This window comes from Photinus pyralis, unplaced genomic scaffold (assembly GCF_008802855.1).
Source record: "Photinus pyralis isolate 1611_PpyrPB1 unplaced genomic scaffold, Ppyr1.3 Ppyr1.4_unclustered_Scaffold8227, whole genome shotgun sequence".
Lineage (NCBI taxonomy): Eukaryota > Metazoa > Arthropoda > Insecta > Coleoptera > Lampyridae > Photinus > Photinus pyralis.
This window is the reverse complement of record NW_022172337.1, coordinates 311,901-331,259: the sequence shown is the minus strand read 5'-3', so window position 1 is coordinate 331,259 and position 19,359 is coordinate 311,901. Positions and strand designations below refer to the sequence as shown.

Here is a 19,359-nt window from a genome sequence, read left to right as displayed (position 1 = left end):
AAATAGGTCAATATTTGTTTGTGTTTTAAAAATCTTTCCTTTAGGTTACTTGCAATCCGGTAATAAGTTTCGGTACTTTCCGTCAAGATTTGAAACTGCTAATTTATTGTGACAATCAAGTTGCATGGTTGCTATGGATTAAACATGCAAATTATAGTGCGCGAATTGATCACTTTGAATGATTAATTCATAAACGATTGTAGGAAAAGATTATTTTAAAAAATCTATCAGTGCTTAATTTCGGGGGGGGGGGGGTTAACCCCGAAAACCCCCCCTATGGGTGCGCCACTGGGTAGATACTCTGCGTTGTATTAATCCAACCCACATAAATAGGAAAGCATTCGGCCTAACGAGCGCCGGCAAAGCATAACGCCGCGCCGGTTGAACGAGCGCCGGTTTGGTATAGCGCCGTCTAGTCGTCGCCGGTTTGGTCATTGCCGGTTAGGGAATCGCCGGTTAGTAGTGTACCGTAGCCAGCCTACTCCGACTTATAAACACGTAATTAATTAATGAGTAGGTATACTTTTGTGAAAAATATTGAATAACATAAAAACTGCGGGGTTTAAGCACTGGGCACCCCTTATAAACATTGAAGAAAACACAAAAGACAATCGAATAGTGAAATAAAATAGTGGTAGTTCCATTTGAAAAAGAATAGTTATAGCACTTTGAACAAATGGCATTGAAACAAGTAAAAATATGCAGGATGTTCAATTTAAAAAGATCAGTTATTAATTGACATCGTAAAAATGGAACACCCTGTACCTACATTCAAAAATAGTTTCTGTAGATCCGCAGCCACCAATATTTTTTACCAGATATCAGCTATGCAGGAAAAACCGATGCACTGTTACAGGACCCTGTATATAGCCAAAAACTATAATATTGAATCAAAAAAATGTTGTGGCCCTTTAAAAACTGAGAAATTTTGTAAATTGTAATTTTTGGCTCTTCCGTTTCAATAGGTTGCCGACTCCTGTTCTAGGTAGTTTAACCGACACACACAAAAATTAAGAATAGATAGGTAGGTACATTTAATTTCTGTTACATTACAGTGATCAAGGATGCCTACGTATTTTTTGCTTTCCTGTTCAAGTGTAATTCAATCTTCCTTAAGGAATGTTAAGTAGGTCAAGATTCATGAAAGGAAGAATGTTTATCTTGCGTCATTCAACATCCTGTGTGCCACATAAATGCCTTATAAATACGTTTCTTGAGTATCTAGAATTCTGTATGCAACAATTACAAATCGAGATAGTGGGTTCATTACAGGTTCCTGTATAATAATTAACAAAGGTAAAAAATTGACATTATTATTCATCTTTCTCGATGGTAGAGACATCTACGTCTTGTAATTTAAACTATTGAAAACAGTCACATATCCTGCCATTTAACCCGCGCTTCTGATAGTTATAAATTCAATGGTGTTACCGTTCAAGTTAAGTGCGATTTCCCATGTAAACATAAATTCCAAAGGTGACTCAATAGCAACTCATTCTTGATCGCATAGTACTTGTAATCGGTGACTAGGAACTTTAACCACAGTCTCAACTGACTGACAATTTATGGACGTCATTCTGAGACGTCAGTCATGCATAGGTTAAGGCACCGAATTATATGGAAGGAAGAAAATTAAGAAGTATATACTTGTCAGAATCATTAAAATGTCTCACGGTCAAGTTTTATCAATACTACCAAAAGATAAATTACCCGATGTTTGGGAAAATGATTCTCGTATGAATGTGTTGTTTGCACCTTTCCGTAACCGAGCTGTAAATCCTCATGATTGGGATTCTAAATTTGCTTTCTGGAAGAAATTAATCATCGATACTTGCATTTACAATAAAATCTACACATTTACATTGGAGGAACTGCAGAAGCTATTTAATATTAATGGACGTTCACCGGCTTGTTTAAACGTTATTATCGAAGAAATGTATGCAAGAGGAGAGTTGCAACAATTAGAACACTTTTTGCAAAAACCATGTAAGACGTGGGGTTCCTGGATGGCAGAAACATTTGTGAAGAAGCCGTTTGTTTGGTCCTATAACAAAGTGAGACGTGTCCGATCTTCAAGTTTAGGTTTGCTTGTTAACGTACCTGCTATTGTATCAGAAGGCACGACATTGCAATCCGTAATACCTGATGATTTTAAGAAACGAGTTTTCACCTTAAAAGAGTTGATGGATGTTATGAATTTGGAGACAATTAAAGAAAGTCAAGTAAAATTAGTTTTACATCACTTGATGTGTATTGGGGCAATTGATTTGCATGAGATTAAAGGAAGTGATAATCATTCAGTCCCTATCAATGTTTTAGTTAAATTTAAAAATAGGGAAAGTGAAGATATTATCACAGAAGTAGATGTAAACATCCACATTTTAGAACAGTTGGAAAAAAGTATAACCTTACTGGTTGAAAAACTAGAAAAGGAAGTCATGGGCTTTGTCGAAGAAGCTAAAGTGTACTTGGCTAAAGGCCATCGTCAAATGGTACCTACTCTTAAAATTTTAACAATAACCAGATCTTGTAATTTATGCATTGCAGGCTAAAAGTTGTTTGAGGAAAAAACACGAAGTGGATAAGCGGCTGTCACAAAAGGCCAACAGTTTACACAATGTTCAACTCCTTTTGTTAAAACTACGTGACAGTAGTACGGATGCGAAAGTTTTCGAATCATACCGGTTGGCTTTAGCTACATTGCAAAAGAATTTCAAAGATACCGGTTTATCAGAAGACTCCGTAGGTGATGTAGTATCGGAACTAGGTTCAGTGCTCGATATGCACGAAGACATTCAAAATACACTCTCTCGGCCATTATCAAATGATGATGATGATGATCTGGAAGATGAATTGGCTCTATTAGTGTCAAGTAATACTCCACCTAATGATCCTTCTTCTCCTTCTAAACCAATTGTTGATGCTGACACTTTAGAGCTTGAGAAAAGATTAGAAAATTTAAAACTTCCAGATGTACCTTCAAGTGATACTGTAATAAAAAATCAAATTGCTTTATAATTTTTTTTACAAGTACATTTTAATCATGTTTGTAATGTTTATAATGTGTAATGTGGAATGTTTATTTATAATTGGCATGTTGGTAGATTTTTAATATATTTTAAAACTTATTTTTATTTGAAAAAAATGAACAAAATCGCAATTACAGATTTAATCACACACAAAACTGAAAATGTTCCCCCATTTACTTTAGACCAGATTGCTATAATGGAGGAGCAGCTGTTCGTGGATAATGATATTTATTTGTCCAATTGACATGGAAAAGGTACGTCACATAAAATTGCATTAGGTTTTACAAACGCTACAAGTTTCAACATTTTAAAAAATTGTGTGGATAACAGATTAAGTACCTACATTGCGCTAAATGCAAGTGTTTATAGTACCAAGCTATCCTTAAAAGTTAAAATGAACATTCCAGCAAAATATACACAACAGTTTGGTGTATTTCTTATGAACATGTTCTGACCGATAATGTGAATGGTGTATCAAAAATAAACTAAATATCAATAAGTGTAAAGTCCTTACTTTTACTAGATCGAAAAATCTCTTACTTTTTCATTATAAGATGAATGGAAAAGTCTTACTAAGAATCATCTCCGTTAAGGACCTGGGCGTGTTTTTCAATACCAATCTTAATTTCAACCATAGACCAAATCTATGCTTCAACTTACACATTGAAAACCTAACAAGTGAGTGTTACAAACTTCTTGGTTTCGTTATCAGAAATACACTCAATTTCACGAATATACAGACAATGCTAACCTTAGGTATATAATGCGTTTATTAGATCCAAGCTTGAGTATGCTGCATGTATCTGGTCTCCTCAAACTCTCAAATACTCAGACATGATCGAAAAAGTTCATCCGAGTAATGTTTTTTAGGTCAACCCAAAATTATCCACATTTGATCTACTTACGGTACCCAGCTTAATTACTTAAATAGTACTTGCGGTTTAAATATAACGAGGTTAGAAACCCGACGGTACATTGCCTCCACAATTTTTGTCAAAATTTTACACAATTTGTTAAACTCTTCCGAATTACTTCAAGAAATTAAGCTTAAGGTACCATTTGTTAAGCTAAGGCAAAATAATACTATTTTTGCAGTTAACAACACAACTTCCCCACTTATTAAGATCTTGATCACTTTAAATAAATTGTCCTCAGTTAATCATATCGACTTTTTTCACGATCCCCTAAATTGAATAATAAATCAAATTAGATCGTCCTAATATTTGTTCAGAGCCCCAGTGCCATGTAATTGGTTTCTGGTTAAACAAATAAATAAAATAAATTCCATAGTGCATTATAATGGTTATGTGCATAAATATACTGCAGTAAGTCAAGTGAAAGTGAGAACAGGCGCCTCCGGTACACTACCGAAGATGTTGTACCTGCCGAGTAATGCAATGAATTTACCAAGGCTGAAAATTGTTATACAAATAGTAGGTATATATTGTATATTAATGAAAGTTATAATAGTCAGTCACTTAAATAAAGGGACGGAACTGGTCAGTCAGCGATTTTGTGGGATAACGCCGTCAGTCAGCATAAATAGAATTAAAATTTTCGCACGCGCGCGCTCGCCATCGCAGGTGCTTGCTTTTAGTTTGCTACAGAAAGTTTACGGTTTTAAATAAAAAGTATAGGTAGACAAGTAGGGAAAAATAAAATAATTCAATATAAACAGTTTATGCATTCTAAAAAGACAGTTAAAGGAAATAAGCATTTCCAATGCTAAAAGCAAGCCGCCACTTGCGATGCCGAACGCGCGCGTGGGAGATTTTGAATTCTAATTTATGAATGTTTCTTTGAAATTTTAAACATGCTTCTAGTAAAAAGCAACATATCACATGAAGTAAAAATCAAATGCGCAGAGTGCAAAATGACAACTTCTTTTACTTATGAAGATCTCGCTTTAAAATTTTACCCATAGACGCTTCTTGTAAAAACAAACATCGCATATACCATAGATTAAATGTGCGAACTGCGCAACGTCAACTTTCTTATTTATGGAGATTTTTTTTTGAAATTTTAACCACAGACACCTCTAGTAAAGAAAAACATAATGCCCATAGCTATGGCCTTTTGGAAGTACTGATCGATGCATGGAAAAAGCCCTAAAGAAATCTTTTACTTGTTTTATTTTTTGCTATTGTCAGTAAATATACCATGCTATTGTGCTCCAACTGCTCAAGTAACTAGTCACATTTGATCTTTTGTACAACTAGCCACAATAATTTAGCCTTACCTTTCAATGGCCTTACTACAATTGTATTAAACCAAAGAGTACCATTAAACCATTAAATAAAAACACTATAAGAGGTGTAATGCCTTGTAATAAATCGTAGCAGATGATTGAACTGAGATATAAGCGGTACAGTCGATCTTGAACTGAGATGAACGAGTTATAGCTTTCCTGTATACAAGACGCTCGTAGCCACACATGCAGTACAGTGATAATCACCAATGCGGCGAGCAGGGGGCATGTCACGCATTACTCCATAAGCGTTAGGTTTCTTAATGTTTTTATTCAATGATTAAACTTAAAAATTGAACTTCGCTAGGGCCTATCAAGTTTTTAACGAAATAAACGTAGAAGATTTTTAGTATTGTATGGGTGACCGGAGTAGCTTTACACATAATTCTTTAACAAAATTGCTAAACTGTCTGTTGCGAAAAAGTTTGCAAAACAACTCTGACCATCTGCACAAAAATTATCCGGGTTTTGGGCTCAGGATATTACAGAAAATTATTAATGTAATTCAAAATCTTGTATTTAATAGAGAAAATTGACATATAAAAAGAAAACGATATTGCAACATTGAATCAATACTGTTAATATAGATTTAATATCTTGACGGTATACCCAATATATACAAAGATCTGTGCACACATGGTTAAAATAATTACATTGATTTTCAGAAGCAATATCATTTTTTAATTCAGAATTGCGAATATTTACAAAAACATAAATTACGCCCGAAATAGTATAATAAATTATACATAAAAGTATCCTTCGAATACAATTCAAATTAAAATGTTTGCAACGATATTACACGTGTAAATTAAGTGTAGGTAATAATTTAAAAGCAAAGAACATTGAAACACATTATAAACATCGGTAGACAAAATACTAAACATAACAACTGTATACAACTAATAATCATAATTTACTTACTATACACACCTTAGGCTTATGGCAACGCCAACGATGGGGCGAGTTTTTTTTATGATAAGTACAGTGGTCTCGAAAACTATCGTAGAAAAGGTACTATGCCCTTTCAAGTTTATTCCTAATCGAACAAGTGCAAATACCTTTTCTTTCTAGTGTTGCTTTCGAGAAAAAAACCCACCCTCAAGACGGACGTTGTAATATTCTTGATACTATTTTTGTTAGAATTTAGGAAAGATAGAATAATGAAGGTAGGTACAAGTCTTTGAGTGGATTAAGTCAATATTTTTAAATTTGTGCGTCTCCAAATTTCAATTGTTTGTCTAATTAATGTCATCTATTGGTTGTAATTCGTAGGAAATGATGGAATAGGCTTGAAAATTGTTACAAGTTTTGTTCAGTAAAACTGGTTTGCAACTTAAAAAATACTTACATAATGACTTTAAAGGCGCACAAATATTCCGCACATATAGAAATTAGCATAGTCGTGAGGAGTTCGATATTGCAGTACAAAAACATATCACCAAGTATAATCAAATATTGTATTCATCATAACTATACAACCATGCTTCTAACAATTACCAAAATGTTTAAAACAATAAAAACTGTAGTATGTATAAATTATAATACATCATGTAAAAATTTATATAATTATTGATATACAATTAACAAACATAACTTATCCGTCGTAAAAAATAAATTATGGTTTCCAAAATTGATTTTTAATGAGATAATACGAAATTATACTATCACATAACAATTTGTAAATCTATATATCAAAAATGAGCAACGAACCCACACAACTTGGTGCTGTCACTATTCCTACAAATGCTGTCACTGTTGGTTTTATAAATAAATTTACTTAATAATCGTCCAAATCAAACTCTCCATTAGCAAAGTCGTCTAATTGCATACTCTGGAAGTCCACCTTGTAGCGTAAAAGGCCTACAAACAAAGAAAAATAACAGTTTCCGTTGTCATTATAAAATCTGATCGCACAAATTACAGTATCAATCTTTATTTTGTTTTACAGTACATCATTTTGAAAACATATGTAATGTCACAATGATACTAAAACGGGTTGTCTTCTATATTCTGTGTTTACTAAACATGGTTGAATAAAGCCGAATGCATTGAGTTCAAGTAGAAACCAAGTCTTAGTAGTATTATCAATGGTAAATTTCATGTGTGATGTTTCTAGATTACATCTTTAAATATAAAAACTGATTTTGAGTTTATGTTACATGGCGGTTTTAATTTCTTTACCTTTTGTATGGTAATACCATAATTAAGAATAAAATGGAATATTCTGGTAAAAAGGTTAATGCCTTAAATTATAGACAAATGATATTGTTACAAGCATATAAATTGCGCTTGATTAATAGAAGCAACATTCGTAAGAAGTTAGCTAATAATATACCTGATGATAGGTGGAGCACTAAGACGTGTAGACCTTTTAATAATCATCAAGGTCGACATCGTCCAATGGCTCATCAGCTTGAAGTGACTGAAAATCCACTTTGTAGCGTAGAATGCCTGCATCCAGGCCGCAGAACAAATAATTTAATTAGTTTGAAAAGTTAGTAAATTAAATTTCTACACACATTTGCAACGTTAAGATAAGATTCATGCAAACATGCACAAAAAATATTGATTGAACATCAACTTTGCATTCTTTACATCAAATTGAGAAATAAATGTTTGTACCTGGCATGCGAGCACACAAAGCCATACAACAATTAAAAAAACATACTAACCTCCAATTCCACCAAATCCTCTTACAAATTGGGATCCTTCTTGCGATTTGTCCGTTATAATTTCGAGTGTGGCACCAAAGTTTTTGTAATTATTAGCTAACCATTCTAAAAGGGGTTGACACTCCACTAATTCTAATTCCACTCCACTCTAAAATAGAAGATGGCATTAGTAGCATTTATTTAAAACCTAACAATACTGCACCATATTGAAGAAATATACAGTGACATCTATAGGCGAGTTTATGCTCATAAAAAATAAAAATAACAATTTAAAAATAAGAAATAAGAATTTAAAACTATACGTTTTCATACAATCATTTATACTGACCAAAATAATAAATAAAAATAAGTATTTAAAAATAGAGTTGACAACTTCCAACTTAAGAATAAGAACCTGCAAATAAGCGTGCGCAATTTTGTTTTGACATAAGTACAAAATTTGACGTCAAGGTTACTGACCCGACATAAATTAACGTTGACATTAGTTTGTCAGCTTTGCATTTCGGAAAACGCATAGTTAGTATTCTGTTAAAATGGACGATGAATAAAGTTAAAGGCAATCTCTTACATACTGCAAAGATCAGCAAGATACCTACAATCCATTAAAATGGAACAGTATTTGAGGGACGAACACTATAACGCTTTACTGACCTCGTCGTTTGAGCCGTCGACGATTCATTATCAACGTCGCAGTTAAAAGCGATACCTATCTTTTTAATTCTAATTTCTCATGATGAAAAAAAGCGTTAGTAAAAGAAACACCTCCTCAAAATATGGTTTAATACTGCTACTAACTTACCAAAAAGTATAATACTCTTTGCTTTTACGTCAATATTTAACCGCCAAAAATGCCTTTGACAACAAATATCTATGAATGACACCTATAACTGAAGCTTTTTACAGGGATCTAGTTTCATGATAATTTCTTATTTACTTCAGTATAAACGGTTACATTTGCTGATATTTTTATTTTATTTTTTATTTTTATTTTTTATGAGCAAAAAAAACCGTTCACTGAACATAGATAATTACATTGAAAAATGATATTTTCACCTTCAAAACAATCTCACTGTATACTGTGAAATAGGGCAATGTACAGCCAGGTGTGCATTTAAGTTTTAAAGTAAATCAATTACTTTTTACTTTCACCAACTACAACTAGTTTGCATTTTTATTGTCAATTCATGTTACAAGTGAAAGCAATACTGTTCTTGTACACAGAGCGGCTCTGTGTATAGGCTAGTTATATTGTGATCCATTTTTAAGTGGACTGGGTTTCAGTCAAGGCTGCTCTACCAACCCAACCCACCCATGTAAGATTGAAAATTTGAAATTTCACCCAAAATGAAAAATAACACTGAACCATTAATTTAAAAAAGAAACAAAACCAAAATTTGCCCGCAATTTAAAATTACAAAATCATTAATTATCTTGATTTAAAAAAAAATGTAAAAATCAAGTTATGAAATGAAACAATTTACAATATTTCCCCATTTGTTTAACGCTGCTAATAACAAGTCGTTAATGTTGGAGTATTTATTAATACAAAGTAGGTAAAAAGTGGCCAATCATCTCTATTATGTATGAAGCAATTTGTTTTAATTGCTCATATAACAAGTAGTAATGCAATTTAAAAATCGTAATGTTTTCTTTTGTCAACTTCTGGTTTAGCCAGAAATGACAATTTTATGTTTTTAAATGCAACACCCTGTATATTTTATTGTTATCGGACGCAGAATAAAAAACTACATACAAACTATGTCGCATTTAAAAACAAAATGTTAAGATCATCCAGCAAAACTGGAAATCGAAAAAAGAAGACATTATCATTATTAAATGCATTAACATTTGTTATACTCTCTGTCATAGATAAGGATGTCTGTCATGGGGATCTCGAAATAAAAATAGATGATATGACGATGGTTAAATTAGGGAAACGTTGCGCAATTAAACAGTTATTATCATGTTTTAAAGAAAACCAGAAAATTCCAATAACTTCCGAAGATATACCAGAAAAACCGAAATTTTCCGAATTGGTTTTTATTTTTTTCTGATGTTCTTTGAACAGATACAATAAAATAAAAAACACTTTATTATTGTCACTTTTTGAGCTCTAAAAGGCACCGTTGAGAGATTTTCAATACATACAACACTTCTTTTCGTAGAAATTATCAAAATCATTTTTTTATATGGCCCGTAAAAAAGTACATATTGTATTCAGTAGCAGTTTTTATTACGAATCCAACTACTTTAACAGGATGGTGCACCGGCGCACAACGCTCTAACCGGGCTAGAATACCTATGGAACAAATATCCTGGAAAAAAAAATTATCCCATACAAATATCCTGGAAAAAAAAAATTATCCAATAGGTATTCTGTCAGGATTAGAGCGTGAGTGCGTCATTCTGTTAAAATCAACAGTTTCCAATTTTTGCTTTTTTGTGTGTGACATATCGTTGGATTCGAAATAAAAAATGCTACTCAATAGAATACCTATGTACTTTTTTTACAGGCCATATAAAAACATAAATGAGAAAGTGTTTTCTATTTTTTGTACCTGTTCAATTAACATAAAAAAAAAATAAAAACAAATTGGCAAATTTCGGTTTTTCTGGCATATCTTCGTAAGTAATCGGAATTTTCTAGTTTTTATTTAAAGCATGATAATAACTCTTTAATTGCGAATCTTTTCTATAATTTGACCATGACCATCATATCTTCTATGGTTTCAGAGATCTCTACGATAAACATCCTTATCTCGGACACAGTGTATCAGTACACCAATTATTAAAAAAATTGCTTCGTAAAAAAAGGAGATAATCGCCTGTCCCGACACTATTTACTTACCCTGTATAATAATAACTATTTTTGTTCGTGGAGAACATATTACATAAAAGCAGCTTAGATTAGGTATATAAAGGAATTAGTAGAGAAATGAGTTTCCAGTAAAAATAAAAAATAGATAGAAAAGACAAAAGAATTTAAAAACTACTCAACGTAAAAGTGGATTGAAATGAGCCAATCATACAGAAAACCAAAGAAAATAATATAGAATGAAAAAATGTGTTTGTAGAAGAAATGTGAACTTAATGAAAAACACCTAAGAGTTAAACAACAAATATGATGGCCAAAAATAGATAAATTAATGCAGATCATTAGGGTAGGTAACCTATTTAGATAGTTTGTAGAGCGGATGCGAGTTCTCCTAAACCTAAACATGGATTCAAAGAGGAACATGAGACTGCATACAGATGTTCGCTTTCAACTTTTTCAAAATCGTGAACATGTCCAATGTAAAGTTATAAACTTAACAAAATGGATACGAGTTACGTAACGAACGTAACATGAAACAATTCATCGAAATCGGGCATGATCATAATTTTTGGATAGAATTGCAATGTAGAACAGCCAGGTTCTAATGTTCTACAATTTCCTTACAAAATGTTGGCGCAGGCGAAGTACACTTATTTTGATGCAAGAACACTATAATTCTGGTAGTAAAAAGTTTTTTGAGTTTCACCATGATAGTTGCAGGTGGAAAAAGTTTCCTACAGTAATTGATATACTTTACATTTGGCAGGGTTGACAAACGGTCGGAGAAGGCCCTGATATCGTCGAATGCTCCTCTTCTCCATAAATATACTTTCTTCAATTGAGTATGATCTAGAAGGTTCCGTATGCCCCCCCCCCCCTCCACAAACGGGCACAAAATCACGAAAATGTTGGGTATCAATCTGGCAACCCTAATTCCGATAGAAACAAAGACTTCAAATACACTTACAGTGAAAATTGCGCTTATCCTTTTAAGCGTCCTTTTATTTTGATAACGCATCTACAACAAAATACAATTAAACTTCCTGTTTTAACTAATCACGGGTAACTAAGTATCTATTGGGCAGACATAAAAATTAATATACTGAAACATGTAGCACTGGATAAAGCCGTCAGTTGATATGTATACAGTGCCTCAGATTTAACTCACCTGTGATATATTACGAGTTACAGAATAATACAGAGCAGGAGATGGCCTTAGCAGAATAAAATAAGACAGTGGTATATGGAAAATGTACCATTAACCGCCAACTTACGACTGCAACTACGTGGGTTCGAATCCGAGCGCCCGCGCTTTTTTGAAAAAAATACGCTATTATATTCGTTATTGCTGGCAGGCCGGCTGTCCGCGTTAGATCTCCACAACTACAATAGCTAGAGACTTCAAATTTTCACTAAAAGCTTTCTGCTATAGTGTAGATGTGCAGGCACTAGTCTATTTTGAGTTAGATTACTTGTGAGATCGATAATTGAAGAAAATAATTTCGATATGGGTTTCGGAGGTGCTATAATTTTACCGTTAGATAGCGCTACTAGTATAAAAACTTATTATTTACTTTGTGATTTGTTTTACAAAATCAAGACGTACCGTCAATTGAAATTAAATAAAATTAATTATTTAACGCAGCCAAAATTACTCGTGAGATCGATAATTTTAAACTTCGCTAATAAAATACTGACCTGCATTACCAAAAATGCGCTTTAATCATGCATATGCTGATTTACAACTTGTTTTTATTGTACGTTCATTACGTTTATTATTTTAGTTAAAAAGAACGATGATCATTATAATGTCATGATAAAATGGAAAATATACTATGGAAGACTCATTTTATTCGAATAGATATGCGGCTTAGTTGTAGGTTGAAATTAGAGACGGGAAAAATTAGCTTAAAAACGTCGAAAGCCAAATCTGGATTTTTCATTATAATTTTTTAAGTAAAATTAAGTAAATTTACCTCAAACTATTCTCTATTCGTTTTAATATACGCCGTTAAGATCGAGAAAAAATGTCAAAAATACAAGAATAATAATAAGGGAAACCTTGATTTAACAATTTTAGAGAACATTCCTCAACTCACTCAAAATAACCGTTTTGCAGACGAAAATATGTAACTTGTACCCTTTTTCCTTTTCTAAAAAACTCATGTGACTTTTTATTATTTAAAAGTTGCTTAAAATGATGTAAAACGTTGACATTTTTTCTATCAAATTTTATTTTTGACCCCCTGTAGTTATTCATAATAATCATAATCAACAATACAGTTCACTAAAACGGAACCCCTATCAAATACGTCTCATACATATAGACAGGAAGTTATGATTTGGGCTGCAAACGTCATTTTTTATATATGTATAAATTGACAACCTAAAAATATTTTAGATAAATTATGCATATTGGTATTAATGTACTGTCAAGTTTTCAAAATATTCCGAGACTTTATATAGTTGGCATTCCTCGTGCAGTTATTCTTTTCCCAGGAAAAAATGTTTGAAAAACCTTTTAAATTTATCACTAGAAATCTTTGAGCACTCTTTCGCCTCACAAATTTTGAAAAATTTCTAAGAAATTTTAAATATCTTTCAAATCTTTTGGTCACATTTTTTGAATCACAAAATCTTATTCAATTTTTTTAAAACCCTTTTGCTAATCTTTTTGTGACTTCTTGGAAACTTTTTTAGCAATAAACTTTAGGAAATATTGTTACATTATCTCGCTAAAAAATTTACTAGAATCTATTTGTGAACCTTAAAAATCCTTTTCAAATCTTCAAAAAATCTTCCTAAAAACATCTTTGAATATTTTAACATTTTCAATAGAAATACTCCCAGGGGTGTCTTTCTGTTCTTTCTTAAGTTTTGGTAACCTAGTGGACCGGAGTGGAAGCTGCACTGCGGTACTAATGGTCCCTAGTTTAAAGATTTGTGCATGGATAAACCCAAATTAATATAGACAAGGTTAAAAAAATTAATAGAAAACTTTCTTGCACTTTTTAGTAATTTTGGATCTTCAGACAAGATATTACTGTTACATTTTCTGTCGAAAATTAATCATGCACAATTAAGCCAACATTTGTCCATTTAGGGGATACTCTTGGGAAGTCATGTTCCAGTCTTCGTGTAGTAATAAACTAATAACCCAATGTTTATTAATCTATTTTGCTGAATATTTTGGAAAATTTGCCATTTGGGCCGTTGAAACTATAGTGTTCCAATTGCAATTACACTTGGGCTAAATTTATTTCAAGCACGCAAAGTGGCATTTTACTATTCCTTAAATGCACAATTTTGAGCAAATGCTCCTATGTGTCAAGATGACAACTGACAAGTGTGTAATCCTAAGCATATTACCAGGAATAATAGTTATTTATTATACAAGATGATAAAGGGATATTTTAACCATTGGGTGAAAGATGTTTCACGAGATGGTTAGTTTCCATTTATCGCCGTGCAAAACTTTATTTTATAGCAGAAGCCATACAAATCATTAGCTTCTGACAATTCTGAATTTAATTTAGAATTGTCTGAATGTCATTTTATATCGTGCATTTGCAATAAGAATGACATATGTCATTAGAATGCACAATCATTTCTTTCACTTTATCTATCCTTACGGTTAAAGAACGGCTTAGCCTACTCAAACCTACCAAACCTACTAAAATGTCAATTTAACATATGCTATAAAATAAACATGATTTTCAAGCCAAAGCTTTCAAAACCAAAAAATGCATTGAGTACCAATCACATACCTTGTTAATTCTCGACCCGATCACATTAAATTATTAGCTGTTCCAAATTTAAATCAGTAATAAAATTGTTTAGATAAATCTAGTTACCTTTCAGCTTTTTAACATGTTTTTTGGTGTTTTTTAATGTCATAAGTTTTACAATCATTGGTTTTTGTCGTGAAATGTATATCTGCTGATTTATACAGGGTGTTACATGACCATATGTAAAAAAAAAGTTGGGTGGACAAGCACTTTTTCCAAATAAACCGTGAGTCCAACGTGTTTCGTTTGGGGGCCACCCCTAAAGAAGTGGTGCAATTTGGATTTCTTATTTAATTTTTTTTGTCAGCAACCATAAGAGTTACAATGATGGGCTTTGAATAGGTTTTCGGGTATGCCCTACAACGACAACGAAAATGGAGAGAATTCCCCGAACATCCTTGTGTACATACTTGACGAGATAAGGAACAAAATTTTCGAACAGATTTTAAAAATTACTTTCGAACTCATTTGAAGATTGAGGCTTTGGGTCACAAAGTGTCCCCCGCCTACTAGTGAGTGATATAATTTCACATGTAGTGAATTGAAAATGTCGCAAATAACAAAAAGATAACGATTTAAGTCGATATTACAATACTTGCGATAATGCTTATTGATTGTACTGGAATTCTAATTAAAAAGCAATTTTTTTCAAAATAGGGCATACCCGAAAACCTATTCACAGACTTGCCACCCATCTTTGTAACTTATGGTTGCTGAGAAAAATTAAAAAGTAGTACTCTCTTCATAAAATTTTGAAAAATGTAATAGAACATATTAAAGTGCCATGTATTGCTTATTTATTCCTGTATGTAGTATGAAATTTATTACGCGGCTTAACATTAAGCTGGGAATTCCACAAAATGGTAAAATCGAGGGTAAAATGTATTTAGACTCAAAATAAATTCTACCAAATGGAAGAAGCAATAAATAAACACTTTAATATGTGCACAAAATTCCATGGTGAGTGTGCTAAGGTTAGCTTTGCGGTTACTCTTTCAGATGGGTTGTGAATCAATTTTTGTTTTCATTTGATCTAGTCCATTTCAATTGTATGTGTCCTAACAACATTCTTTTGCCACCAAAACCATAATGTGATGTCTTATTTTATGACATAAAGGTTCCTTTAAACTACTCATGCATGACTAACTTATTTTCAGTTTTTCTTCAGAATAAACTGCTATTGGCCATTTTTTTGCTACCTGAGTTACCTACTTCGGACACCTATTAACTAAATGTCACCTAACATTTCTGTATTTAGTTATTCCATCCTAATGGTAGCACTGTTATTCAAGTTGCACTCACATAGCATGAAGATGGAATAACCACAAATGGATAGCAATATGCCTCATACGGTTAATACCAAATTATCAATAAGTTTAAAAAAAAGTGATTACCTCCTTGTCTGTAAAGTGTGATTTATCCTTTTCTTGTTCCGGCGTTAGATGAAGAACGGTTTCAGTTCCAGTTGCATGGTTTTTTAACACATATCTTTGAATATCAAGATTTTCCCAACATATTAAGGTCTCGACAGAACCAAGCTCCAATCCTTTCAACGTATCCTCCACGCCGAAACAGAATTTACCTGTGTCTTGACTAATCTCATCGAAGTATCTACCAATTAACTTTTTCTCCTGTATAAACTTAACATTTTGTAAAGATTCAGCTGCTAATTCGATCGCTTGATTAAATCCATTTTCACCTCCGTACGAAACGTCTACTAATTTAATGACTTTTGTTTGCAATCTCTAAAAAAAATCGTTCACAATCAAATAATCGGCATGGAAAGACTCACAGGATCAAACATATCTGATTGACTAAGTTCAGTCTTAAAATCCGCACTACCCGCAAGAATTAAACCGGCAATATTTGGTTTGTCATTAGAAATAAATAATTGCGTCGCGACTTCGGCCACTTTCCTCACATAATTATGTCTTTTTTCCATACGTAAACGGGCAAAACGTAAAGCAGATTGACCACCTCTTCCATGCTTTTTTGGTAAATCAACTGTAAACTTGTGTAACACCTCCCTTGTGTTGCCTTGTAGGGTACCAAACAATGCCCCATTACCGTCCATAACAATAAATCCGAATTTATTATCGTCGGCTAGGAGTGCAGTGAGAGCTTCTGTATGAAATTTATTGTCACATAAGTACAAAGAGGTATTGATTGGTTTAAATGGTTCGAAATCGATATTCACTTTCTTTTCTTTTCCTTCGTCTGTTACAATTGTACCACAATAAATAACCAAACCGTTAGGTGGTACTTTCGTATACAGTTTTAATCTATGTTGTACAGATGTAATCGCTCCCAAAACTGATAGACGGTTTACTCGAGACTTGATATTGGAAGCAGTGCCGAATTCGTCTGCCAACATCTTGCTAACTCTAGATATTTGATCTTTTGGCGGAATAATAAGCGATATCATACTTGTGCCATTCCTGTAACAAATTTTCCACATTCATATTGTTGAACATGCAAGATTAAAAATGGAAAATGACAAGTGACCTTATGGAAAGATTTGGCATGCCTTCATGTTAAATTAACTAACCCTCTCGCTAATTCCAAGCTTTTTATCAGCTTCTTGATTTTCCATATTTCTACATTACGGTCTGCGGAAGTTTCTTCATTCGACATCGCTAAAAACTATATGTACACTACTCTCTTTTAAAACTAAAAACTGAAGAAACGTGTGTAACGTGTTCCAAAATGGCGGGTATCAAATGTCCTCTTTTGACTGCTGTTATTTTCCAGGCTATTAAACTTAACCGATATAAATTTCTTCCGTTTTTGATAAGTTAAGTGATCATTTTGTTGCACAAATACCTATAAAAAGAAAATCTGCATACTAACGAGTTACAAAAAATGCAATAGTACTTACCGCAATCTCCAATTGAATTTGTAAAACTTTGAAATACAGCCTACAGGGTTGGTATACCTGCGCATGCGAGTTATTTAAAAATGTCAGAATGGAAAATTTTTCCTATGATTGGAATTTTCCAACCACGCAGTTTACACAACCAAACAGAACTCGGAAGAGTTAGGTACGCATTTACGAAGACTGTCGTTTTCATTTATTAAGTAGCGCGAGTATTGCGAACAGTTATCAATAGGTACCTAACGTCCAAAAGTCTGAACGTCCATATAACAACCGATTGTCCGGTCGATCGCACGATAACTCAAAAACGCTTTGTCGTATAAGCTCAAATTTGGTACACACATAAACCATGGTTTAGGAAAGAACAGCCGTTAATTCTCCCGTTAAATCGAAATTTTCCTAAAGAATCCATATAGCCATACACAAATCATCGCTGTGAAATACTTTCTATTCACAACCTACCTATATATTACCTGCGTTACACTGCCTCATTGTTGCTTTCTGTTGCTTCCTCTCAAGACTATACGAAAGTTGCGGGAGAGTAGCACAGACGGGCATGACCGTAACAAGCCGTCACTGACATAACTCTCTATATAGTAATAGTTAATATTTGTACAACTAGAGTAAAAAGTGTAGTTTTTCAACTCGAGTAGAAATAGTTATTTATTAAACAAGTGAAAAAAGTATTTATAGATTAGAGCTCGAGGTTGTGTTGTCTCCCGACGCGAAGCGGAGGGAGACAAAAAACTGAGAGCTAAAATCTAACATTTTTCCCGTGTATACTTAATAGTTAATACACTATTTTTTTTCTGTGACGTGACAGTGACGGGGAAAACGATATATTGAAGTCGTATCGATTTATAGAAATTTGAAGTTTTAAACTGCAGATAGGCTGTTGTACTTCTCACGACAATACGAACTGCGTTACTATAAGGAGACCTTTACTCAAATATCTGTCAATCACAGAATAAGACCTTCACAGAACAGAAACATATAGTATATTAAGTATGGAGAACGGTAAGGGATTTTTACCGTTCGAAGACAATTGTTTGGAGGAGGAGCGAAGCGACGACTCCAATTATTGTCTGAGAACGGTAACCCTTAACGTTCGACGTGCTTATAACATTTTTTGCGCGATCGAAATTAAAATTATCCAACCAATATAAATATGCACTAAGAAATTAACGAGCAGAATAAATCGAAATAATCGAAGTGGTATGGTGTACATCACTAGGTAACCAGTTTAATGTCAAAATTGAAATTAATAATTTCATAAAAATGTGCATGTGTCTGATGTAGTTTACTAGCTTTGCACTTCCTTTATGACTTTATGAGCGTCTTGCTATAGGAAACAACAGCACAAATTGTACGTTTAATGTACCTAACAATAATTAAAGATTAAATGTAATGTAAGACTGTTGATTTTTAAAAAGGCGTCGGTAAGTATTTTTGCTGTTCTGTTTTTAGATCGGTAAGTAATTTTGGCGTCGTCGTAATCATAGCAACTGGTAAATTCTACGTACTGTCATGGAAACACCCATGGTAAATAGTCAGAAATGACCGATCGCGCAAAAAATGGCGCTAAATTGTCACTGATTACAGCGTTTCCCGTGGTTGTACGGAGAACTATTTATCGCAGACTCAAATATTTTTTTGCAAAACCTGTAATTTTGCTCGTTACAGGAAATATTTTTACCGTCGATTTTATACGTACACAGGTTTTCCACATGTCAATTTTGACTTTTGAAAGATTTAAAATATGAACAAGTTATGTGACCGTAAAAAGTGTTGTGTGTCGGATTGTAACAATAAAATATCAAAAAGGCATCGTTTCCCACATTTTGAAACAGCTTGTTTTGTGCTTGAAACGCGAAGAGGGTTGAAATGTGCTGTTATTTCTTTCCTTTTGCAATTTATGCAAGGTAAGTAACA

General features: G+C 33.1%; 2 protein-coding genes across 5 annotated transcripts; one reads left to right on the top strand and one right to left on the bottom strand.

Annotated features, from left to right (window-relative positions):
- Positions 1-1,516: 1,516 nt before the first annotated feature.
- Positions 1,517-3,515, top strand: LOC116182972 (charged multivesicular body protein 7). The gene is made up of 2 exons (XM_031503549.1): positions 1,517-2,492; positions 2,548-3,515. Exons 1-2 carry the CDS (start codon positions 1,665-1,667, stop codon positions 3,016-3,018), a joined length of 1,299 nt encoding a protein of 432 aa, XP_031359409.1. The 5' UTR covers positions 1,517-1,664; the 3' UTR covers positions 3,019-3,515.
- A 2,832-nt stretch (positions 3,516-6,347) lies between these two features.
- LOC116182955 (eukaryotic peptide chain release factor subunit 1) lies at positions 6,348-17,593 on the bottom strand. 4 transcript variants are annotated; one of them, XM_031503526.1, is made up of 8 exons: positions 17,431-17,593; positions 17,101-17,375; positions 16,345-16,990; positions 15,947-16,297; positions 11,732-11,782; positions 7,950-8,097; positions 7,613-7,728; positions 6,348-7,137 (listed from the first exon to the last, which is right to left on the bottom strand). In XM_031503526.1, exons 2-7 carry the CDS (start codon positions 17,184-17,186, stop codon positions 7,649-7,651), a joined length of 1,362 nt encoding a protein of 453 aa, XP_031359386.1. In that variant the 5' UTR covers positions 17,187-17,375; positions 17,431-17,593; the 3' UTR covers positions 6,348-7,137; positions 7,613-7,648. The 4 variants fall into 4 exon arrangements, with proteins under 4 accessions (XP_031359386.1, XP_031359385.1, XP_031359389.1 ...); XM_031503525.1 differs by lacking the exon at positions 7,613-7,728 and having other exon boundaries at positions 17,431-17,590; XM_031503529.1 differs by lacking the exon at positions 11,732-11,782 and having other exon boundaries at positions 17,431-17,589.
- Positions 17,594-19,359: the final 1,766 nt, after the last annotated feature.